The sequence below is a fragment of the Biomphalaria glabrata genome, chromosome 6 (assembly GCF_947242115.1).
Source record: "Biomphalaria glabrata chromosome 6, xgBioGlab47.1, whole genome shotgun sequence".
Classification (NCBI taxonomy): domain Eukaryota; kingdom Metazoa; phylum Mollusca; class Gastropoda; family Planorbidae; genus Biomphalaria; species Biomphalaria glabrata.
The window spans coordinates 1,251,236-1,278,921 of record NC_074716.1 but is presented as its reverse complement, the minus strand read 5'-3'; the positions used below and the strand labels follow the sequence as shown (position 1 = coordinate 1,278,921).

The 27,686-nt window shown below is 40.3% G+C and overlaps 1 protein-coding gene across 1 annotated transcript in view; it reads right to left on the bottom strand.

Annotated features, from left to right (window-relative positions):
• The window catches only part of LOC106055099 (uncharacterized), a 124,360-nt gene that overhangs the window by 53,321 nt on the left and 43,353 nt on the right, over positions 1-27,686 (bottom strand). The window contains exons 12-15 of the mRNA XM_056032443.1: positions 4,625-4,830; positions 3,384-3,479; positions 1,899-2,118; positions 1,232-1,494 (exon numbers count right to left, since the gene is read on the bottom strand). Coding sequence (XP_055888418.1) covers positions 1,232-1,494; positions 1,899-2,118; positions 3,384-3,479; positions 4,625-4,830 — 785 coding nt within the window. The remainder of the gene's footprint in view (positions 1-1,231; positions 1,495-1,898; positions 2,119-3,383; positions 3,480-4,624; positions 4,831-27,686) is intronic.

Genomic DNA, 27,686 nt, shown 5'->3' with positions numbered 1-27,686 from the left:
GACGATCTTAAGTTGCTAAACAATGTCAAGGACACACCTAAGTTGCTAAACAATGTTAAACGCTTAAATGACCTTCCCAAATTGCCAACTCAAATGAAAGTTACAACTAGAAAAACTTTCAAACTTTGATTGTACATTGCTAAAGTGTGTATAATAATTGACACGTAACGTTTAAAAAAAAAACACAGCTCATTCACACTAACTTTATTTGGTACACCATATACACCAAAAAGCTTTCTATTAATAGGTATTCCGCCATGTATGAAAATCTCACGGATCCAGATTAACATTTACTGACTAGTTTTAATAAAAATTAAAATGTTTCTATAAACTTTTTTTTATTTATCGTTATTTGGTCTCATTGGTTTCAATTAAATTTGTAGGCGCTTCAATCATACCAGGATGGATAATTACTGCTTGACGAGCATTTAAACAGCTTATTTCAAACAACTGATTAAATTTTGCTGCAGCTAAATCTCCTACAAAATGAAAAGTCTCCTAAAATCCTCCTAAAAAATTGTTAGAAATCTCCTAAAATTGTGTTTACTCTTTTAAAATCAATTAATAAGATGTTGATATAATTCACTGCCACCACATTCCTGTGGTATTTTGGTTAATAACCCTTTCCCTTTTCAATGTCTCGTGTAAATTAAAGAGTCCCATTCTCGATACACAGCTTTGGTCATAGGTTGAGCATTAGTAATCAGAAGACGCTGTATCACGTTCATCCTTACTTCTTTGTTTCCCAACTGTTGGTGTCAGTTTTATAGAGCTTCATGTTGCGTTTCCATACCTTAAACGTGTGCAACCATCGTCTCTCCTGCTTTCTGTAAGAGCACCACACAGTCTTGCTTTGTGAAGAAACGAAATCCGTGAAATGAACAAACTTCTATTCCAACTTCTAAGCTTCACGTTGTTTTTAAATAAATATTTTTGACCATTTATTTAGTGCCTTACAAAAAGTTTGTAAAGATTTGGCTGTTATTCAAAGTACTATCTGGCTACAGATTTTCTACTACATTCTACTGCGACTTTCTCGTCGTGTCGACTAAAAAGATGTCTGTACACAATTCATTTCTTTTCATTATGAATATCATACATTTAGACCACGCATGTTTCTCTGTCGATTCATTCTGCACTAACATTTATACATCGAATTAGATTTTACATTTACATACATGCGCGCAATCGAATTTAGATAATTTGAGAACCACTGCTAAGAGAAACTCACCCCACTAAATACGAAAGCATAGTACTCTAGAATATTCTGCATTGCCGTGAAGTTATTGTAGTTCGCTTGTGCTAAGAACATGGAGTAGCGTTTGTAGTCTATCATCGCCACCACGTCTACGTAGTAGTCCTGCACTGAGTTCCGGCGACGTCTGCTTTGCGGGACTGAACTCAGTTTTGACTGGTTAGATTTACGACCTGTGCTTCTCATATGCATGTCTCTAATGTTGATGGCATTCATTCTTACAGTTTTTTCTTTTGGCGCTGTAATATTCATTACATAATAAAAATACTTTAAAAAAAAACTAAACTTATAGTAAGCGTAGTTGTATCAATTAGTTTGGATCAGTTATGTAATTACATTTGTAATAGATCTAGACTCTAGATTACTCTAGACTTACGAAAATAAATCTGCGCGAGTATAAATATTTTCATTAATTGTTTTTTGTTTAGCACAATTTCATGATTTTAGCTTTCTCACTACACTATAATCCTATCAATTTACTGAGCCAGCATATGTAGCATTGGCGGGAGAAAGAAGGATGTATGTTGTTGATTGTTTTTTAATGCATTTTAAAAAAGGTGGGGGACAACTTGAATTTGAGCATGAGAGCTATTTTTTTTAAACTCACACAATATTTAGTAACATGGAAAGTCACGTGACTTACGATGTATTCTTACGCGGTCAAACAAATCAAACGTTGTGGTTTTCAGTATTTCTAAAGTATAAACATATTGGTCGAATGTTGTATTGAAAAGTGGTCTAGGAGATGCAGTCCATCTAGAATGCGACATCGGTTTGGGGGGCATATTTCTCCAAGGCTTTTTTAAGGTCCTTTTCTCTGAGTCGAAGAGACATTTGGAGGTGTTCAAAAGAAATTCCCCTTTCTGAAACGATACTAGTTGGCATGTCTTTATAGCGTAACAAATAAGTATCAATTACAAATTTATAATTATTTCAATGTTTTATTGAAAATGCTCCTGTATTACTAGGCATTCAAGATTAGTGTTTAGTTGGCCTGCTTCAGTCGTAGAACGACTATGGCTCATCTCAAAGAACATTTTTTCATGTCTCTGTAGAGATGTGGCAAATTCTTGTTCGTTGTCCATAGCTTTCTTGGTCAATATCCACTGTTTAAGGTTCCATTTGATAGCATGGACATAACGGAAGCGGGGCGGGCGGGGGGGGGGGGGGGGCTGGTCGACCAGTTTTTCTTGATCCTGTCACGAGTCATAAAGGATGACTTTCGGGATACGATAGTCCCCGTCCGGAGGACATGACGTAGTCAGCGCAAGGGGGCGTTATCTGTTAAATGTTCATACTCGGAGCTATCTGGTTTGACGATGGTGTGCCCCACAAGGTCAGCCTGACACAAGATTGAGGACGCAATGAACCCTAGTCGTTCTAAGACTCAAGCAGGCCAGCACACAACTTAACCCTAGTCGTTCTAAGACTCAAGCAGGCCAGCACACAACTTAACCCTAGTCGTTCTAAGACTCAAGCAGGCCAGCACACAACTTAACCCTAGTCGTTCTAAGACTCAAGCAGGCCAGCACACAACTTAACCCTAGTCGTTCTAAGACTCAAGCAGGCCAGCACACAACTTAACCCTAGTCGTTCTAAGACTCAAGCAGGCCAGCAAACAAATAAACCAATATTCTATGTAATGATCTTAAAATCAAACAAGCTAAGAACAAAAAAAAAATTATTTTACATACACGGAGATTATATTAAGTGTATCAATCAATTAGAATCAGTCATGTAATTAAATTCATAATAGGTCTAGACTTACAATAATAAATCTGAGCGATTAGAAATATTTTTTACCAATTGTTTTTGTCTAGCGCATTTTCATGGTTTTAGCGTTCTCAATACACTTTGATTCTATCTCTTGTCTGGACCACTTGAAAAGGGATAGGTGGAGAATGAACGTGCTTTTTGGGTGATCGCTTTTTAAATGTATTAAAAGGGAACGACCTTAATTTGAACTTGTTGGCTAAAGCCTTCTCAGGCTTCACAAGCAAAGGCGGTAACCACTCTGCTAGCAAAGATTCTATAAACATGGGGCATCGTCCCAGCCAGAGAAGCCACTGTCCATGAAGTTTAAACTATTTTGATTCCTCCCAGAAAACGTCAATTGTGGAAAACTGACCAAATTAAATTTAGATTTCTTGTACGCCGATTTCTCTGAAGACCTTTGGATGCGAAAAACAGCCTTGTTTGTAATATCTTGGTAAAAACCTAGATCCTGCAATGATAAGAGTGTTTATCATATATTTTAATTTAGACAAAATACTAAACACCGTCTTATAATTCATAAAAGTACATTAAGTCATCTCTCATTAATGTATCTGTCCTGTACGTAGGATGGTTTAAATTAAAATAAAAAAGATTAATAAAATTTGAAATCCCAGAGATAGAGCAGATGCAAAATGTAACTGTTGCTGTGGTCGACAGTAAATGAGAGCGTTGTGTGGCCAGCCGAACGACCAAATGCTTTTACTCTCCCCAGCTAATATTAGAGTTTACAGAGTAAACTTGGGTGGGATAAAGGACGCGCTCTGTATTTATAAGTCCACCAGGATTCGAACTCATGACCCCACTAACGACTACGTGGATATGTTATAGCATGTTATAATCAATTATATTCATTTTATATTTATAGAAACCTTTCTTGTTAGCTGTAGGGTGTTTAAAATATGAATTTTAGATACAAATGGGCTTCATTTTCATGATAGAATGTGGAATGTTAAGCCGTTGTGTGTACATATTACTCGAGCAGCCAGTCCTGTGTGTTCGTGAGTGTATGTTTTACTGTTGATATAATTTTTTTGGAATAAATCAAGAAACTATCCTAAGGATAATTTATGCCTAATTAAAAAAAAAAAAGTTCCCCTTTCAGACCTTGTGGTCTATAGGGCAGAAGATGTAAAGGTCATCTGTTTCTATGGCCTATGGTTTACGAGGGTGTCATGTGGCCAGCACAACGACCAACCGCCTTTACTTTTCCCCAACTAATGTCAGGTACCCATTGAGCTGAAATAAAGATCCCGAAATAAAAATCCCAGTCTTCACCAGGATTCGAACCCGGGACCCAAGCGCTTTACCGCTCAGCCACCGCGCCTCCATGCCTAATTTACTGTTACCTAAATTTCTGGGTTCCTAAATGTCCGGTGCCAAATATTCCAATGCTTCAATTTCCTAAATCCCACACTAAATCACTGGACATGTAAACAATAATTTAGGGGTACATTACCCAGACACCTGCTCGCAACACAATCACAGTCTTTCCTGTAAGTTTCACACAATAAGTTGTTCTTCATTGTAATTTGTATTTTGACTATTTATAAACTATTTCTTAAAAAAAAATATTTTAAAAAGTTCTGTTTTTACCTTTTTGGGTCTGGTTTTCACTTTGTGTCTATGGAAAATTCCTTCCTGGTCGGTGTCCAAACTATACAAAGGAATATCGAGGTTAAAATGCCGCGAGCGTCTGAGATTAAGTTTGGTTAGAGATTTTGTTTCTGTGCTAAAAGTTACATTGACCTGATCAGGCATTTGATCTCCAGTGACTTCACTCGCCTCATATTGAAGCATAACTGTGAAGATAATATAAGGCTTAAATTTACTTGACGTTATATAAGAGCTGCTTCTATGTCAACTAATAAATGATTTTTATAAAGTTCTTTTGAAAAATAACAATGATTAAATGTGGGTGGAGTGAAAATGAATATTGAGGGCGGCTTTAGTTCAATAACTGATGAATATTTTAATATGAAACTCTATATGAGCTATGTCTGCTGATCTCAAACTGTATCGGACACAATAGCTAAATGGAAAAAGGGGGGGGGGGGGGGAAACTGCTGTGTGATTGAAAATGTTCCAAAAACGTTTTTGCTTTTTCCAACTTTATATGAACATTAAGTTGCTTTTTCAGCATTTCTAGAAATCACGTCAAAAAAAGCGCCTCTTAAATTAAAATTAACAACCAGTTAACGAAAATCTGTTATCTCAGCACAAAGCCACAAACAATATCAACCTACTCATTGATCCACATATATGTTATTTATATCATAACTTTTGCTTAAAATTGCATTATTCGTTCATTATTATTTAGTGTATAATTGAGTAATGTATTTTGATTGTTATTAAAATTATTTTTTGGGAGGAGGGCGAGGGGTAATCAGCGTTACAATAATTATACACATAGGTCAAAAGTTTGGGAAACACTGTCTTAGTCTGTTGGACCATTGGGACACCATACACGATTAGTTGACCGTCTTTCTCCATTCCTTTCTTTTGCCTTGGATAGAACCCCTTTCAGTGGCAGGCGGAAAGAGAACCCAAACCGACCACAGGAAGACACACGGTTATGTCTGCTTTGGGTGTGACAAACTCAGTAGATGACAGCAAGGCTGCGTGGCCAAGTAAAATACTGCACTCCTCCTTAATCTTCGGATCAGAGGACAAGTCTTATAGATTGGTATTATGGAGGATAATTCTGATAAGGATTATATGCGATAACCAATACCCTCAATCACGTGCTCCAAAAACTGCGCGAAAAGATAACCGTTGCGACTACCGTTGTAATGGTTACCGATTCCCAGTCCTGCCTCCAAGCCATGTCTGGCTTAGGTGGAAAGTCCAAATTTGTGGAAGAGGCATTAGGCGCCGCAAATAACATCCACCTGCTTATTGGAGCTGTCATCGTTATGCAGTGGGTGCCCTCGCACTGCGGCGTGAGGGGCAATGCCGTGGCTGATGCTCTAGCACGAGAAGGAGCGCTGGCCGTGCCCGCTTTCGAATCGCCAAGTACGTTCCAACAGGCTACGACAGTAATACGAGAGTGGGTACATGAAAAGTGGTTGAAATCCTGGGATGACTCCAACACTGCCAGGGGAGTCTGGCAGCACATGCGCCGCCCAAATCGAGAGGACCCGTGGTGGAGGCTAAAAAGGTCGGAACAAACAACAATAGCGCAGTGGCGTACGGGACACTGTCCCATAGGTGGGTACTTCGCCCGGTTCCGGCCAAATTTTGATGCCCGTTGCCGACACTGTGGGGAATCAGAAGAGACGGTGGCGCACGTCTTGCAAGAGTGTCCGCAGCTCGCGGGAAGACGTATCTAGTGGTTCACTATGTTTGTATGGAAGCTACGAGGCACTACGCCAAACAGCAGAGTTCCTTACCAGGGCACTACGGGAGACCTAGGTCTCCCTGCCTTGTCACCAATTGGAGTTCATCTCAGATAAGGATTATGGATTGAAAAGTGTGAAATTATACCAAAGTCGTAAATATAAAAAAAGTTTTAAAATTGAAAGTACCTTTTTTTAACGAAACATATAATTCGCTAAAGCTGCTAAAGAAAAGGAAATTATGGAGCTTAATTATTTTTTGAAACGAACCGAGAAAATAACAACTCTATGTGTATCGCATTAAATGTGTCTCTCACTTCTTTAACCTTTTAGCACAAGGTTATTGGTTAGTTTTTTGCATGTAATTACAAGAGACTCTAATGAGCTCTTATACAAGGTAACACATTCTCACGTTGTTCTCCAAATAAAAATCTCGCTTCTATTACGTTTTAACACGAGAGATTCTAACTACTTTTTTATAAAAGGCAGAACAATAGAGTCTAAGTTATTTGAATACTGTTTATATTAATAGATCACACTGACCGTCAGTACTTGAGATATGACAGATGAAAACAGAGAAAATGACAACAATAATAGACATTCTTCCAATATGTTCTCTCAATTACAGTCTGTTGATATATAAAAATTTTGCAATAAAATATTTTTTTATTATTATTATTATAGCTTTTATATAGCGCTACTTTCATGCTCATAGCGCTTTTGGTCCAATCTCATTTGTGGATCAGTGGGGGAGGGGGTATCTAGGAGTTGGTTTTCCGTGCTGCCTTTAGGCGATGAGTAAACACAACTCTGCCCGAGTCGGGTGTCGAACCTCGAGCCCCCTTCTAGGTGGCCAAGCCAAGCCAAGTTCAAGCGCACTTGCCTTCTCGACCACGCTTCCCATTATTTGCAAATGTAATACATTTATAGAGAACATTCAACTCTTGTCTTGTGACTAATGTACAGAATTACACACATTATACTTCTTGGTTTTCTTACTTCTTGTTTGGTACATTAAACCGCTGCGGCTTCAATCGTGAATATATCTCTGTTGTTCTAGCCCCAAGGCAGGTAATAACATTGCCGTATTTTTAGTCCACTTTGAGTGGAAGATTCAGGGATATGTGAGTGGTGAGTGCATGAATAAATGAACTAGGTCCCTTGCGTGTATATATATGGATGGCTGCCTGGTCGTGCGGATTGTGTTCTGGACTGTAGTTCAGATTTATCGACGGTCGAGGGTTCAAACCCTGCCCGCTCCCATCCCCCGTCGTCCTGCGGGAGGTTTGGACTAGAAAGTAAACTATCTTCAACTCTGAAGGAACATCCGAAACATGTAAAACATTTTACAATAATATTTGTATTTGTATTATATATATATATATATATATATAGAGAGAGAGAGACAATGTAGCACTAATTATAAATTACTTTATTTAGGCCTTAACAAGCGCAGTGGCGTAACAAGGTACCCCTGACTATGAGCACAAGAGTTCTATGATGGGCCTCCCACTGTAAAAGTCATCCTGTAGGAACCATTATATTTACAAAAAGACTTTCCGATCTTATATATAAATATGTTTACATACACGAGTCTTCGTAGTGTAGTGGTCATCACATTCGTCTAACACACTAGAAGATTCCAGGGTTCAAATCACTTACATTTTGTTTGTACCTAAACTTTAAAACGACGTTCCGACACATGTAATGTCAGGCTTTCATCTCATCTACCATCAGATGATAAAAATTCGCTTCGCGCCTAAAAGAGGCCATAATATACTATCGGCCCATATGTACTAATTTTTTTACAATTTATAGTGTCATTACACTCTAATTGTAAGGTAATAAGCGACTGTGCGCCATATTTATGATATAGTCATATAGCCTAAGGATATCTTATCTTATCTTATATAATACAGACGTTACTTCAAAAAAGAAGATGATTACGTCCTACGCGTCATGCATTTAGTCATGCATATTAACCAATGACTTAAATTCTGCCAAGTCACTGGTTTTCCTGGCTAGCTCAGGCAACCCATTCCATGCTCTAATAGCACTAGGGAAGAAGGAGTATTTGTACATCATATAGATTTACATTAACAGATCTAGACATAAATGCTCTAGAGATCAAATGGAAATTGTTTAGTTAACCTTACTCGATATTATACGGCTTTAAGATCTAGATCTAGGTCAACACTTAAAACTAGTTCTAAATTGAACTAGTTTCAAACCAAAAGTAGATGTAGCTTCCGCCCGCACGTTACAGTTTTTAATGCACAGATTCTATTTTTAAATATACCCAGATTTGTTTTATTTGAAATATGTTTTACTTGTTTCGGATGTTCCTTCAGAGTCTTCCCAAAGGACGACGGAGGATGGGAGCGGGCAGGGTTTGAACCTGGAAACATCGATAAATCTAAAAGATAGTCCAGAGCGCAAACCGCACGACCAGGCAACCATCATTTTAAAAAAATTAACAGATCTTGAGCATGCAATGCTTGCTTTCTATGCCATTGGAAATACTGCATTCCTCATTAATCTTCGGACTTGAAGACATTATTATTTCTATGCAGTTTCTAATTTAAACTTAGGTCCCTGCATCGTGTTATCAATATTTCAATTAAATCTTGGTCTAGCTACAATCTAGGTCAGGGGGGTATAGACATAGGCCTACATTGAATCATTAACATTTCTATACATAAATAATAGATAGATCTAGTAATCTAGTGGACTTCTTTGTCTGAGTGAGTCTGACTAGGAGATACTCAGATCTAATCTATAGATTTGTAATTTTTTGCAAGGTTCAGGTGATTTACTGTGTCTGTGTTTCATGATGTAGATCTTGTAGAATATCCCACAATTTATTAAATTCTAATTACCACTAGACCTAGAATCTAAATGTGAAAGAATTCATACAAGATTCTAACTCAAGATGTAAAGGAAACATATAAATCTTTCTTCAGTCTCAGAAAAGTATTGATCTTTATTTTTCAAAGTTTAGAAATAACACAATCCTATTTTGCAAATTCTAAATGAAAGAGGTGATCATTCACAGAACTATATATTATATGCTATATATATAGATCTCTTCACACAAACCTATGGTATATAAATCTTTTTTTCTTTTGGTTTTTACGGACATAACAAAATATGTCACAATTCGGCAATCATAGACTAATATATATATTAAAAATTCTCTTTCAAATCATCAAGGGGGCCGGGGTTTTGTGCCTCCTCATGTGGCTGGTGAGCCCGGAATGTTAGGCTGCACACTTGCCAGGTTATTCCATCTGGAGCTAGTGTTATTGACCTTGCTTTTTAATCTCTGACGATTTTCTTCTGCCAGCGCTGTTCTCTTATCTTCAGCAGTTTTCCAAGCGCGACGTCATCATGCGCTGTCATGTGCTTCTGTTTCCTAGGTGGCTGGGTCAATGCTGAAGATTTTGAGAGAAGCTTTGAGTGTGTCCCTAAAGCGTTTTTTTTTTTTTTGTCCACTGGGTCAATTTTAGTATGGTAAATGTGTAATTAAACATGTTAAATAAAGTGACATTAAGAAACAGGAAAAGAAGGATGTATAAATGGTATAGACCATCCTCCTGTTTAGCGAGACTTCTACCGGCCTTTTTTGTTCACTCAAAAAATAAAACATCAATAGTTTGTTAGTCGGAAGAAATTGGTCCGTTATGCCGTAAAAAGAAAGGAGGTAGACCATTGAATCGCGTTGGTGAAGAGGCATTAAATTGTTTTATTCAAAAGAACCTAGTGAATCAGTGGCGTAGCTAGGGTTGGGGAAGGGGAGGTCCAAATTTTTAACACACCAGGGCCCCCACTGGAGGGATCCTCCAAATGAGTGCCCGAAATTTGTTTTTAGATTAAATATTATTATTATAGCTTTTATATAGCACTTTCATGCTTATAGCATGCTCAGAGCGCTTGTGGTCCAATCTCATTTGTGGACCAGTGAGGGGAGGGGGGTATCTAGGAGTTGGTTTTCCGTGCTGCCTTTAGGCGCTCAGTAAACGCAACTCTGCCCGAGTCGGGTGTCGAACCTCGAGCCCCCTTCTAGGTAGCCAAGCCAAGCCAAGTTCAAGCGCACTTGCCTTCTCGACCACGCTTCCCATTATTTGCAAATGTAATACATTTATAGAGAACATTCAACTCTTGTCTTGTGACTAATGTACAGAATTACACACATTATACTTCTTGGTTTTCTTACTTCTTGTTTGGTACATTAAACCGCTGCGGCTTCAATCGTGAATATATCTCTGTTGTTCTAGCCCCAAGGCAGGTAATAACATTGCCGTATTTTTAGTCCACTTTGAGTGGAAGATTCAGGGATATGTGAGTGGTGAGTGCATGAATAAATGAACTAGGTCCCTTGCGTGTATATATATGGATGGCTGCCTGGTCGTGCGGATTGTGTTCTGGACTGTAGTTCAGATTTATCGACGGTCGAGGGTTCAAACCCTGCCCGCTCCCATCCCCCGTCGTCCTGCGGGAGGTTTGGACTAGAAAGTAAACTATCTTCAACTCTGAAGGAACATCCGAAACATGTAAAACATTTTACAATAATATTTGTATTTGTATTATATATATATATATATATAGAGAGAGAGAGAGAGACAATGTAGCACTAATTATAAATTACTTTATTTAGGCCTTAACAAGCGCAGTGGCGTAACAAGGTACCCCTGACTATGAGCACAAGAGTTCTATAATGGGCCTCCCACTGTAAAAGTCATCCTGTAGGAACCATTATATTTACAAAAAGACTTTCCGATCTTATATATAAATATGTTTACATACACGAGTCTTCGTAGTGTAGTGGTCATCACATTCGTCTAACACACTAGAAGATTCCAGGGTTCAAATCACTTACATTTTGTTTGTACCTAAACTTTAAAACGACGTTCCGACACATGTAATGTCAGGCTTTCATCTCATCTACCATCAGATGATAAAAATTCGCTTCGCGCCTAAAAGAGGCCATAATATACTATCGGCCCATATGTACTAATTTTTTTACAATTTATAGTGTCATTACACTCTAATTGTAAGGTAATAAGCGACTGTGCGCCATATTTATGATATAGTCATATAGCCTAAGGATATCTTATCTTATCTTATATAATACAGACGTTACTTCAAAAAAGAAGATGATTACGTCCTACGCGTCATGCATTTAGTCATGCATATTAACCAATGACTTAAATTCTGCCAAGTCACTGGTTTTCCTGGCTAGCTCAGGCAACCCATTCCATGCTCTAATAGCACTAGGGAAGAAGGAGTATTTGTACATCATATAGATTTACATTAACAGATCTAGACATAAATGCTCTAGAGATCAAATGGAAATTGTTTAGTTAACCTTACTCGATATTATACGGCTTTAAGATCTAGATCTAGGTCAACACTTAAAACTAGTTCTAAATTGAACTAGTTTCAAACCAAAAGTAGATGTAGCTTCCGCCCGCACGTTACAGTTTTTAATGCACAGATTCTATTTTTAAATATACCCAGATTTGTTTTATTTGAAATATGTTTTACTTGTTTCGGATGTTCCTTCAGAGTCTTCCCAAAGGACGACGGAGGATGGGAGCGGGCAGGGTTTGAACCTGGAAACATCGATAAATCTAAAAGATAGTCCAGAGCGCAAACCGCACGACCAGGCAACCATCATTTTAAAAAAATTAACAGATCTTGAGCATGCAATGCTTGCTTTCTATGCCATTGGAAATACTGCATTCCTCATTAATCTTCGGACTTGAAGACATTATTATTTCTATGCAGTTTCTAATTTAAACTTAGGTCCCTGCATCGTGTTATCAATATTTCAATTAAATCTTGGTCTAGCTACAATCTAGGTCAGGGGGGTATAGACATAGGCCTACATTGAATCATTAACATTTCTATACATAAATAATAGATAGATCTAGTAATCTAGTGGACTTCTTTGTCTGAGTGAGTCTGACTAGGAGATACTCAGATCTAATCTATAGATTTGTAATTTTTTGCAAGGTTCAGGTGATTTACTGTGTCTGTGTTTCATGATGTAGATCTTGTAGAATATCCCACAATTTATTAAATTCTAATTACCACTAGACCTAGAATCTAAATGTGAAAGAATTCATACAAGATTCTAACTCAAGATGTAAAGGAAACATATAAATCTTTCTTCAGTCTCAGAAAAGTATTGATCTTTATTTTTCAAAGTTTAGAAATAACACAATCCTATTTTGCAAATTCTAAATGAAAGAGGTGATCATTCACAGAACTATATATTATATGCTATATATATAGATCTCTTCACACAAACCTATGGTATATAAATCTTTTTTTCTTTTGGTTTTTACGGACATAACAAAATATGTCACAATTCGGCAATCATAGACTAATATATATATTAAAAATTCTCTTTCAAATCATCAAGGGGGCCGGGGTTTTGTGCCTCCTCATGTGGCTGGTGAGCCCGGAATGTTAGGCTGCACACTTGCCAGGTTATTCCATCTGGAGCTAGTGTTATTGACCTTGCTTTTTAATCTCTGACGATTTTCTTCTGCCAGCGCTGTTCTCTTATCTTCAGCAGTTTTCCAAGCGCGACGTCATCATGCGCTGTCATGTGCTTCTGTTTCCTAGGTGGCTGGGTCAATGCTGAAGATTTTGAGAGAAGCTTTGAGTGTGTCCCTAAAGCGTTTTTTTTTTTTTTGTCCACTGGGTCAATTTTAGTATGGTAAATGTGTAATTAAACATGTTAAATAAAGTGACATTAAGAAACAGGAAAAGAAGGATGTATAAATGGTATAGACCATCCTCCTGTTTAGCGAGACTTCTACCGGCCTTTTTTGTTCACTCAAAAAATAAAACATCAATAGTTTGTTAGTCGGAAGAAATTGGTCCGTTATGCCGTAAAAAGAAAGGAGGTAGACCATTGAATCGCGTTGGTGAAGAGGCATTAAATTGTTTTATTCAAAAGAACCTAGTGAATCAGTGGCGTAGCTAGGGTTGGGGAAGGGGAGGTCCAAATTTTTAACACACCAGGGCCCCCACTGGAGGGATCCTCCAAATGAGTGCCCGAAATTTGTTTTTAGATTAAATATTATTATTATAGCTTTTATATAGCACTTTCATGCTTATAGCATGCTCAGAGCGCTTGTGGTCCAATCTCATTTGTGGACCAGTGAGGGGAGGGGGGTATCTAGGAGTTGGTTTTCCGTGCTGCCTTTAGGCGCTCAGTAAACGCAACTCTGCCCGAGTCGGGTGTCGAACCTCGAGCCCCCTTCTAGGTAGCCAAGCCAAGCCAAGTTCAAGCGCACTTGCCTTCTCGACCACGCTTCCCATTATTTGCAAATGTAATACATTTATAGAGAACATTCAACTCTTGTCTTGTGACTAATGTACAGAATTACACACATTATACTTCTTGGTTTTCTTACTTCTTGTTTGGTACATTAAACCGCTGCGGCTTCAATCGTGAATATATCTCTGTTGTTCTAGCCCCAAGGCAGGTAATAACATTGCCGTATTTTTAGTCCACTTTGAGTGGAAGATTCAGGGATATGTGAGTGGTGAGTGCATGAATAAATGAACTAGGTCCCTTGCGTGTATATATATGGATGGCTGCCTGGTCGTGCGGATTGTGTTCTGGACTGTAGTTCAGATTTATCGACGGTCGAGGGTTCAAACCCTGCCCGCTCCCATCCCCCGTCGTCCTGCGGGAGGTTTGGACTAGAAAGTAAACTATCTTCAACTCTGAAGGAACATCCGAAACATGTAAAACATTTTACAATAATATTTGTATTTGTATTATATATATATATATATATATAGAGAGAGAGAGAGACAATGTAGCACTAATTATAAATTACTTTATTTAGGCCTTAACAAGCGCAGTGGCGTAACAAGGTACCCCTGACTATGAGCACAAGAGTTCTATGATGGGCCTCCCACTGTAAAAGTCATCCTGTAGGAACCATTATATTTACAAAAAGACTTTCCGATCTTATATATAAATATGTTTACATACACGAGTCTTCGTAGTGTAGTGGTCATCACATTCGTCTAACACACTAGAAGATTCCAGGGTTCAAATCACTTACATTTTGTTTGTACCTAAACTTTAAAACGACGTTCCGACACATGTAATGTCAGGCTTTCATCTCATCTACCATCAGATGATAAAAATTCGCTTCGCGCCTAAAAGAGGCCATAATATACTATCGGCCCATATGTACTAATTTTTTTACAATTTATAGTGTCATTACACTCTAATTGTAAGGTAATAAGCGACTGTGCGCCATATTTATGATATAGTCATATAGCCTAAGGATATCTTATCTTATCTTATATAATACAGACGTTACTTCAAAAAAGAAGATGATTACGTCCTACGCGTCATGCATTTAGTCATGCATATTAACCAATGACTTAAATTCTGCCAAGTCACTGGTTTTCCTGGCTAGCTCAGGCAACCCATTCCATGCTCTAATAGCACTAGGGAAGAAGGAGTATTTGTACATCATATAGATTTACATTAACAGATCTAGACATAAATGCTCTAGAGATCAAATGGAAATTGTTTAGTTAACCTTACTCGATATTATACGGCTTTAAGATCTAGATCTAGGTCAACACTTAAAACTAGTTCTAAATTGAACTAGTTTCAAACCAAAAGTAGATGTAGCTTCCGCCCGCACGTTACAGTTTTTAATGCACAGATTCTATTTTTAAATATACCCAGATTTGTTTTATTTGAAATATGTTTTACTTGTTTCGGATGTTCCTTCAGAGTCTTCCCAAAGGACGACGGAGGATGGGAGCGGGCAGGGTTTGAACCTGGAAACATCGATAAATCTAAAAGATAGTCCAGAGCGCAAACCGCACGACCAGGCAACCATCATTTTAAAAAAATTAACAGATCTTGAGCATGCAATGCTTGCTTTCTATGCCATTGGAAATACTGCATTCCTCATTAATCTTCGGACTTGAAGACATTATTATTTCTATGCAGTTTCTAATTTAAACTTAGGTCCCTGCATCGTGTTATCAATATTTCAATTAAATCTTGGTCTAGCTACAATCTAGGTCAGGGGGGTATAGACATAGGCCTACATTGAATCATTAACATTTCTATACATAAATAATAGATAGATCTAGTAATCTAGTGGACTTCTTTGTCTGAGTGAGTCTGACTAGGAGATACTCAGATCTAATCTATAGATTTGTAATTTTTTGCAAGGTTCAGGTGATTTACTGTGTCTGTGTTTCATGATGTAGATCTTGTAGAATATCCCACAATTTATTAAATTCTAATTACCACTAGACCTAGAATCTAAATGTGAAAGAATTCATACAAGATTCTAACTCAAGATGTAAAGGAAACATATAAATCTTTCTTCAGTCTCAGAAAAGTATTGATCTTTATTTTTCAAAGTTTAGAAATAACACAATCCTATTTTGCAAATTCTAAATGAAAGAGGTGATCATTCACAGAACTATATATTATATGCTATATATATAGATCTCTTCACACAAACCTATGGTATATAAATCTTTTTTTCTTTTGGTTTTTACGGACATAACAAAATATGTCACAATTCGGCAATCATAGACTAATATATATATTAAAAATTCTCTTTCAAATCATCAAGGGGGCCGGGGTTTTGTGCCTCCTCATGTGGCTGGTGAGCCCGGAATGTTAGGCTGCACACTTGCCAGGTTATTCCATCTGGAGCTAGTGTTATTGACCTTGCTTTTTAATCTCTGACGATTTTCTTCTGCCAGCGCTGTTCTCTTATCTTCAGCAGTTTTCCAAGCGCGACGTCATCATGCGCTGTCATGTGCTTCTGTTTCCTAGGTGGCTGGGTCAATGCTGAAGATTTTGAGAGAAGCTTTGAGTGTGTCCCTAAAGCGTTTTTTTTTTTTTTGTCCACTGGGTCAATTTTAGTATGGTAAATGTGTAATTAAACATGTTAAATAAAGTGACATTAAGAAACAGGAAAAGAAGGATGTATAAATGGTATAGACCATCCTCCTGTTTAGCGAGACTTCTACCGGCCTTTTTTGTTCACTCAAAAAATAAAACATCAATAGTTTGTTAGTCGGAAGAAATTGGTCCGTTATGCCGTAAAAAGAAAGGAGGTAGACCATTGAATCGCGTTGGTGAAGAGGCATTAAATTGTTTTATTCAAAAGAACCTAGTGAATCAGTGGCGTAGCTAGGGTTGGGGAAGGGGAGGTCCAAATTTTTAACACACCAGGGCCCCCACTGGAGGGATCCTCCAAATGAGTGCCCGAAATTTGTTTTTAGATTAAATATTATTATTATAGCTTTTATATAGCACTTTCATGCTTATAGCATGCTCAGAGCGCTTGTGGTCCAATCTCATTTGTGGACCAGTGAGGGGAGGGGGGTATCTAGGAGTTGGTTTTCCGTGCTGCCTTTAGGCGCTCAGTAAACGCAACTCTGCCCGAGTCGGGTGTCGAACCTCGAGCCCCCTTCTAGGTAGCCAAGCCAAGCCAAGTTCAAGCGCACTTGCCTTCTCGACCACGCTTCCCATTATTTGCAAATGTAATACATTTATAGAGAACATTCAACTCTTGTCTTGTGACTAATGTACAGAATTACACACATTATACTTCTTGGTTTTCTTACTTCTTGTTTGGTACATTAAACCGCTGCGGCTTCAATCGTGAATATATCTCTGTTGTTCTAGCCCCAAGGCAGGTAATAACATTGCCGTATTTTTAGTCCACTTTGAGTGGAAGATTCAGGGATATGTGAGTGGTGAGTGCATGAATAAATGAACTAGGTCCCTTGCGTGTATATATATGGATGGCTGCCTGGTCGTGCGGATTGTGTTCTGGACTGTAGTTCAGATTTATCGACGGTCGAGGGTTCAAACCCTGCCCGCTCCCATCCCCCGTCGTCCTGCGGGAGGTTTGGACTAGAAAGTAAACTATCTTCAACTCTGAAGGAACATCCGAAACATGTAAAACATTTTACAATAATATTTGTATTTGTATTATATATATATATATATATAGAGAGAGAGAGAGAGACAATGTAGCACTAATTATAAATTACTTTATTTAGGCCTTAACAAGCGCAGTGGCGTAACAAGGTACCCCTGACTATGAGCACAAGAGTTCTATGATGGGCCTCCCACTGTAAAAGTCATCCTGTAGGAACCATTATATTTACAAAAAGACTTTCCGATCTTATATATAAATATGTTTACATACACGAGTCTTCGTAGTGTAGTGGTCATCACATTCGTCTAACACACTAGAAGATTCCAGGGTTCAAATCACTTACATTTTGTTTGTACCTAAACTTTAAAACGACGTTCCGACACATGTAATGTCAGGCTTTCATCTCATCTACCATCAGATGATAAAAATTCGCTTCGCGCCTAAAAGAGGCCATAATATACTATCGGCCCATATGTACTAATTTTTTTACAATTTATAGTGTCATTACACTCTAATTGTAAGGTAATAAGCGACTGTGCGCCATATTTATGATATAGTCATATAGCCTAAGGATATCTTATCTTATCTTATATAATACAGACGTTACTTCAAAAAAGAAGATGATTACGTCCTACGCGTCATGCATTTAGTCATGCATATTAACCAATGACTTAAATTCTGCCAAGTCACTGGTTTTCCTGGCTAGCTCAGGCAACCCATTCCATGCTCTAATAGCACTAGGGAAGAAGGAGTATTTGTACATCATATAGATTTACATTAACAGATCTAGACATAAATGCTCTAGAGATCAAATGGAAATTGTTTAGTTAACCTTACTCGATATTATACGGCTTTAAGATCTAGATCTAGGTCAACACTTAAAACTAGTTCTAAATTGAACTAGTTTCAAACCAAAAGTAGATGTAGCTTCCGCCCGCACGTTACAGTTTTTAATGCACAGATTCTATTTTTAAATATACCCAGATTTGTTTTATTTGAAATATGTTTTACTTGTTTCGGATGTTCCTTCAGAGTCTTCCCAAAGGACGACGGAGGATGGGAGCGGGCAGGGTTTGAACCTGGAAACATCGATAAATCTAAAAGATAGTCCAGAGCGCAAACCGCACGACCAGGCAACCATCATTTTAAAAAAATTAACAGATCTTGAGCATGCAATGCTTGCTTTCTATGCCATTGGAAATACTGCATTCCTCATTAATCTTCGGACTTGAAGACATTATTATTTCTATGCAGTTTCTAATTTAAACTTAGGTCCCTGCATCGTGTTATCAATATTTCAATTAAATCTTGGTCTAGCTACAATCTAGGTCAGGGGGGTATAGACATAGGCCTACATTGAATCATTAACATTTCTATACATAAATAATAGATAGATCTAGTAATCTAGTGGACTTCTTTGTCTGAGTGAGTCTGACTAGGAGATACTCAGATCTAATCTATAGATTTGTAATTTTTTGCAAGGTTCAGGTGATTTACTGTGTCTGTGTTTCATGATGTAGATCTTGTAGAATATCCCACAATTTATTAAATTCTAATTACCACTAGACCTAGAATCTAAATGTGAAAGAATTCATACAAGATTCTAACTCAAGATGTAAAGGAAACATATAAATCTTTCTTCAGTCTCAGAAAAGTATTGATCTTTATTTTTCAAAGTTTAGAAATAACACAATCCTATTTTGCAAATTCTAAATGAAAGAGGTGATCATTCACAGAACTATATATTATATGCTATATATATAGATCTCTTCACACAAACCTATGGTATATAAATCTTTTTTTCTTTTGGTTTTTACGGACATAACAAAATATGTCACAATTCGGCAATCATAGACTAATATATATATTAAAAATTCTCTTTCAAATCATCAAGGGGGCCGGGGTTTTGTGCCTCCTCATGTGGCTGGTGAGCCCGGAATGTTAGGCTGCACACTTGCCAGGTTATTCCATCTGGAGCTAGTGTTATTGACCTTGCTTTTTAATCTCTGACGATTTTCTTCTGCCAGCGCTGTTCTCTTATCTTCAGCAGTTTTCCAAGCGCGACGTCATCATGCGCTGTCATGTGCTTCTGTTTCCTAGGTGGCTGGGTCAATGCTGAAGATTTTGAGAGAAGCTTTGAGTGTGTCCCTAAAGCGTTTTTTTTTTTTTTTGTCCACTGGGTCAATTTTAGTATGGTAAATGTGTAATTAAACATGTTAAATAAAGTGACATTAAGAAACAGGAAAAGAAGGATGTATAAATGGTATAGACCATCCTCCTGTTTAGCGAGACTTCTACCGGCCTTTTTTGTTCACTCAAAAAATAAAACATCAATAGTTTGTTAGTCGGAAGAAATTGGTCCGTTATGCCGTAAAAAGAAAGGAGGTAGACCATTGAATCGCGTTGGTGAAGAGGCATTAAATTGTTTTATTCAAAAGAACCTAGTGAATCAGTGGCGTAGCTAGGGTTGGGGAAGGGGAGGTCCAAATTTTTAACACACCAGGGCCCCCACTGGAGGGATCCTCCAAATGAGTGCCCGAAATTTGTTTTTAGATTAAATATTATTATTATAGCTTTTATATAGCACTTTCATGCTTATAGCATGCTCAGAGCGCTTGTGGTCCAATCTCATTTGTGGACCAGTGAGGGGAGGGGGTATCTAGGAGTTGGTTTTCCGTGCTGCCTTTAGGCGCTCAGTAAACGCAACTCTGCCCGAGTCGGGTGTCGAACCTCGAGCCCCCTTCTAGGTAGCCAAGCCAAGCCAACTTCAAGAGTACTTGGCCTCTCGACCACGCTTCCCATTATCTCATATCATGATGTCGAATGTCCAAATGAAGGAGCTGCCAGGGCTCCCAAACCAATGCTGTGAATCAATCTTGTCGTTTAGATAGAAAAGTTTCTATTTAGAAGAACGTAACTGAAAATGGATATTTTAATAATTTTTTTTTACATTTTAATAATAGCGCTTTTACTCAGATATAATTATAAGGTTTCTCTTCGAGTCCGAAGATTAGTGGGGAATGCAGTATTTCCCGTGGCTAAGCAGCCCCAGCTGTGACCTACATATTTTGCCACAACTAGCGTAGGCTTAACCGTTGTCCACCGGTGTTCGATTTAGATTTTCTTTTCGCCGTCTACATCTGTCCTCGGCAGTGGATTTTCGTTTGGTCTCAAATGTGTATCCCGTAAAACACAATTCAAATGCAACCATTTTTGAGTTTGTTTTTCCAAGAATGGCGCCTTTGTATTTCCTCTTTGTAAGCAGTAACGTCTAGGATATTTGTACCGACACAAAATATAACAAGGCCAAAATAAATATATACAACTAGATTACTTTAGTAGATGTGTATTTTCGGGAATAGACAGATGGACAGAAATATAGATAGATAGATAGATAGATAGATAGATAGATAGATAGATAGATAGATAGATAGATAGATAGATAGATAGATGATGGATGGACGGACGGACGGACGGACGGACGGACAGACAGACAGACAGACAGACAGACAGACAGACAGACAGATTTATGTTTGCTTTTGCCAAGATATAATTTTACCCACTTTTAGGTAGCCAAGCATTTACCATCCGATCACCATGCATCGATATGTAGATCTAGAGTTAGTTTATTTGTGCATGAATTAGTAGACAGATGTCAAACCTTGGAATAATGTAGAATTTCTTTTTATTCCACAGCAAATTGGTATACTAACTTTTTATTGGTAGACCGAACGCTATGCTGTCACAAAAATTTGAACTAACGGATTTATCCAACAGTCATACCAACTTAACGGCCATGCGTGACAGCAGGAGTGGATGTCATGTTAATATGCATGACTAAATGCATAACGCGTAGGACGTAATCATCTTCTTTTTTGAAGTAACGTCTGTATTATATAAGATAGGAAGAAGATAAGAATGCCATGGATGGGTTCGTCTTTCTGATGCTGTCTGCTGCTGTAGCTGTAGGAGTGGGTGTCATCGTCCATTTCGCAGGAGGCAACAGAGAAGTGGTCTGTAGGTGTCATCCTGAGACTATACTAGGTGGACAGATCACAGAGTGCTTGAAACTTGCCAGTCAAGGGCATAGAGAAATATGAAAGAAGATTTTCTAAATTATGTTTTGAAATGTAAACTTTATTTAAGATAAGATAAGATACGATACAACATAAGAGAATGGACGGACCTGCCATTGAAAGAAGTTCTAACTAAGGCAAAAGATAGAGAGGAATGGAGAAAGACGTCGACGACGGTCCATTAGACTTAGGGATAGATAAAGTTAAAGATAAGATAAGATAATGTTTATTAATCCAATCAAATGGAAATTCAGTTTGACTACAATTGAACACCTCAGCATAACTACTGTAATAATAACTGTATAGATGCAAATTCAAACAACATTCACTCACGAAAGAATTACACACTCAAAAACAGGCTCTATGAGTTCTACTTCTTAGTACTTCTCAATGACGACAGCTCCTAATACAAGTATTTCAAGCAGATATTATCTGATAATTTATACTGATGGCTAGGAATATATTTATTTAAAAAAAATAATTTTTGAGGACATATTAATTCATATATTAAAAAACAAACATTAATAGCAAAATTGTTTGAAAGCGCGCGGTGGCTGAGTGATTAAGCGCTTGGCTTCCGAACGTATGGTTCTGAGTTCAAATCTCGGCGAAGACAGAGATTTTCAGTTTCAGGATGTTTGTCCATTCAACTGTAATGGGTACCTGACTGTAGTTGGAGAAAGTAAAAACGGTTTATCATTGACACCATGTTAGAGACAGATGACATTAACATCATCCGCCCCATAGATCTTGTGCTGGCCACATGACACCATGTTAGAGACAGATGACATTAACATCATCCGCCCCATAGATCTTGTGCTGGCCACATGACACCATGTTAGAGACAGATGACATTAACAACATCCGCCCCATAGGTCTTGTGCTGGCCACATGACACCATGTTAGAGACAGATGACATTAACATCATCCGCCCCATAGATCTTGTGCTGGCCACATGACATTATGTTAGAGACAAATGACATTAACATCATCCGCCCCATAGATCTTGTGCTGGCCACATGACACCATGCTCGTGTTAGAGACAAATGACATTAACATCATCCGCCCCATAGATCTTGTGCTGGCCACATGACACCCTGCTCAAGTTAGAGACAGATGACATCCGCCCCATAGATCTTGTGCTGGCCACATGACACCATGCTCATGTTAGAGACAGATGACATTAACATCATCCGCCCCATAGATCTTGTGCTGGCCACATGACACCATGCTCGTGTTAGAGACAAATGACATTAACATCATCCGCCCCATAGATCTTGTGCTGGCCACATGACACCATGCTCATGTTAGAGACAGATGTGACATTAACATCATCCGCCCATAGATCTTGTGCTGGCCACATGACACCCTGCTCAAGTTAGAGACAGATGACATCTGCCCCATAGATCTTGTGCTGGCCACATGACACCATGCTCATGTTAGAGACAGATGACATCTTCCCCATAGATCTTGTGCTGGCCACATGACACCATGCTCATGTTAGAGACAGATGACATCCGCCCCATAGATCTTGTGCTGGCCACATGACACCCTGCTCAAGTTAGAGACAGATGACATCCGCCCCATAGATCTTGTGCTGGCCACATGACACCCTGCTCAAGTTAGAGACAGATGACATCCGCCCCATAGATCTTGTTCTGGCCACATGACACCCTGCTCAAGTTAGAGACAGATGACATCCGCCCCATAGATCTTGTGCTGGCCACATGACACCCTGCTCAAGTTAGAGACAGATGACATCTGCCCCATAGATCTTGTGCTGGCCACATGACACCCTGCTCAAGTTAGAGACAGATGACATCCGCCCCATAGATCTTTTTCTGGCCACATGACACCCTGCTCAAGTTAGAGACAGATGACATTTGCCCCATAGATCTTGTGCTGGCCACATGACACCCTGCTCATGTTAGAGACAGATGACATCCGCCCCATAGATCTTGTGCTGGCCACATGACACCCTGCTCAAGTTAGAGACAGATGACATCCGCCCCATAGATCTTGTGCTGGCCACATGACACCCTGCTCAAGTTAGAGACAGATGACATCCGCCCCATAGATCTTGTGCTGGCCACATGACACCCTGCTCAAGTTAGAAACAGATGACATCCGCCCCATAGATCTTGTGCTGGCCACATGACACCCTGCTCAAGTTAGAGACACATGACATCCGCCCCATAGATCTTGTGCTGGCCACATGACACCCTGCTCAAGTTAGAGACAGATGACATCCGCCCCATAGATCTTGTGCTGGCCACATGACACCCTGCTCAAGTTAGAGACAGATGACATCCGCCCCATAGATCTTGTGCTGGCCACATGACACCCTGTTCATGTTAGAGACAGATGTGACATTAACATCATCCGCCCCATAGATCTTGTGCTGGCCATATGACACCATGCTCGTGTTAGAGACAAATGACATTAACATCATCTGCCCCATAGATCTTGTGCTGGCCACATGACACCATGCTCATGTTAGAGACAGATGTGACATTAACATCATCCGCCCCATAGATCTTGTGCTGGCCACATGACACCCTGCTCAAGTTAGAGACAGATGACATCCGCCCCATAGATCTTGTGCTGGCCACATGACACCCTGCTCATGTTAGAGACAGATGTGACATTAACATCATCCGCCCCATAGATCTTGTGCTGGCCATATGACACCATGCTCGTGTTAGAGACAAATGACATTAACATCATCCGCCCCATAGATCTTGTGCTGGCCACATGACACCATGCTCATGTTAGAGACAGATGTGACATTAACATCATCCGCCCCATAGATCTTGTGCTGGCCACATGACACCCTGCTCAAGTTAGAGACAGATGACATCCGCCCCATAGATCTTGTGCTGGCCACATGACACCATGCTCATGTTAGAGACAGATGACATTAAAATCATCCGCCCCATAGATCTTGTGCTGGCCACATGACACCATGCTCAAGTTAGAGACAGATGACATCCGCCCCATAGATCTTTTTCTGGCCACATGACACCCTGCTCAAGTTAGAGACAGATGACATCTGCCCCATAGATCTTGTGCTGGCCACATGACACCCTGCTCATGTTAGAGACAGATGACATCTTCCCCATAGATCTTGTGCTGGCCACATGACACCATGCTCATGTTAGAGACAGATGACATCTTCCCCATAGATCTTGTGCTGGCCACATGACACCCTGCTCAAGTTAGAGACAGATGACATCCGCCCCATAGATCTTGTTCTGGCCACATGACACCCTGCTCAAGTTAGAGACAGATGACATCCGCCCCATATTTCTTTTTCTGGCCACATGACACCCTGCTCAAGTTAGAGACAGATGAAATCTGCCCCATAGATCTTGTGCTGGCCACATGACACCCTGCTCATGTTAGAGACAGATGACATCCGCCCCATAGATCTTGTGCTGGCCACATGACACCCTGCTCAAGTTAGAGACAGATGACATCCGCCCCAAAGATCTTGTGCTGGCCACATGACACCCTGCTCATGTTAGAGACAGATGACATCCGCCCCATAGATATTGTGCTGGCCACATGACACCCTGCTCAAGTTAGAGACAGATGACATCCGCCCCATAGATCTTGTGCTGGCCACATGACACCCTGCTCAAGTTAGAGACAGATGATATCCGCCCCATAGATCTTGTGCTGGCCACATGACACCCTGCTCAAGTTAGAGACAGATGGCATCCGCCCCATAGATCTTGTGCTGGCCACATGACACCCTGCTCAAGTTAGAGACAGATGACATCCGCCCCATAGATCTTAAGCTGGCCACATGACACCCTGCTCAAGTTAGAGACAGATGACATCCGCCCCATAGATCTTGTGCTGGCCACATGACACCCTGCTCATGTTAGAGACAGATGACATCCGCCCCATAGATCTTGTGCTGGCCACATGACACCCTGCTCAAGTTAGAGACAGATGACATCCGCCCCATAGATCTTGTGCTGGCCACATGACACCCTGCTCATGTTAGAGACAGATGACATCCGCCCCATAGATCTTGTGCTGGCCACATGACACCCTGCTCAAGTTAGAGACAGATGACATCCGCCCCATAGATCTTGTGCTGGCTACATGACACCCTGCTCAAGTTAGAGACAGATGACATCCGCCCCATAGATCTTGTGCTGGCCACATGACACCCTGCTCATGTTAGAGACAGATGACATCCGCCCCATAGATCTTGTGCTGGCCACATGACACCCTGCTCAAGTTAGAGACAGATGACATCCGCCCCATAGATCTTGTGCTGGCCACATGACACCCTGCTCATGTTAGAGACAGATGACATTCGCCCCATAGATCTTGTGCTGGCCACATGACACCCTGCTCAAGTTAGAGACAGATGACATCCGCCCCATAGATCGTGTGCTGGCCACATGACACCATGCTCATGTTAGAGACAAATGACATTAACATCATCCGCCCCATAGATCTTGTGCTGGCCACATGACACCCTGCTCATGTTAGAGACAGATGACATCTTCCCCATAGATCTTGTGCTGGCCACATGATACCATGCTCATGTTAGAGACAGATGACATCTTCCCCATAGATCTTGTGCTGGCCACATGACACCATGCTCAAGTTAGAGACAGATGACATCCGCCCCATATATCTTGTGCTGGCCACATGACACCCTGCTCAAGTTAGAGACAGATGACATCCGCCCCATAGATCTTGTTCTGGCCACATGACACCCTGCTCAAGTTAGAGACAGATGACATCCGCCCCATAGATCTTTTTCTTGCCACATGACACCCTGCTCAAGTTAGAGACAGATGACATCTGCCCCATAGATCTTGTGCTGGCCACATGACACCCTGCTCATGTTAGAGACAGATGACATCTTCCCCATAGATCTTGTGCTGGCCACATGATATTATGCTCATGTTAGAGACAGATGACATCTTCCCCATAGATCTTGTGCTGGCCACATGACACCATGCTCAAGTTAGAGACAGATGACATCCGCCCCATATATCTTGTGCTGGCCACATGACACCCTGCTCAAGTTAGAGACAGATGACATCCGCCCCATAGATCTTGTTCTGGCCACATGACACCCTGCTCAAGTTAGAGACAGATGACATCCGCCCCATAGATCTTTTTCTTGCCACATGACACCCTGCTCAAGTTAGAGACAGATGACATCTGCCCCATAGATCTTGTGCTGGCCACATGACACCCTGCTCATGTTAGAGACAGATGACATCCGCCCCATAGATCTTGTGCTGGCCACATGACACCCTGCTCAAGTTAGAGACAGATGACATCCGCCCCATAGATCTTGTGCTGGCCACATGACACCCTGCTCAAGTTAGAGACAGATGACATCCGCCCCATAGATATTGTGCTGGCCACATGACACCCTGCTCAAGTTAGAGACAGATGACATCCGCCCCATATATCTTGTGCTGGCCACATGACACCCTGCTCAAGTTAGAGACAGATGACATCCGCCCCATAGATCTTGTGCTGGCCACATGACACCCTGCTCAAGTTAGAGACAGATGACATCCGCCCCATAGATCTTGTGCTGGCCACATGACACCCTGCTCAAGTTAGAGACAGATGACATCCGCCCCATAGATCTTGTGCTGGCCACATGACACCCTGCTCAAGCTAGAGACAGATGACATCCGCCCCATAGATCTTGTGCTGGCCACATGACACCCTGCTCATGTTAGAGACAGATGACATCCGCCCCATAGATCTTGTGCTGGCCACATGACACCCTGCTCAAGTTAGAGACAGATGACATCCGCCCCATAGATCTTGTGCTGGCCACATGACACCCTGCTCATGTTAGAGACAGATGACATCCGCCCCATAGATCTTGTGCTGGCCACATGACACCCTGCTCAAGTTAGACACAGATGACATCCGCCCCATAGATCTTGTGCTGGCTACATGACACCCTGCTCAAGTTAGAGACAGATGACATCCGCCCCATAGATCTTGTGCTGGCCACATGACACCCTGCTCATGTTAGAGACAGATGACATCCGCCCCATAGATCTTGTGCTGGCCACATGACACCCTGCTCAAGTTAGAGACAGATGACATCCGCCCCATAGATCTTGTGCTGGCCACATGACACCCTGCTCATGTTAGAGACAGATGACATTCGCCCCATAGATCTTGTGCTGGCCACATGACACCCTGCTCAAGTTAGAGACAGATGACATCCGCCCCATAGATCGTGTGCTGGCCACATGACACCATGCTC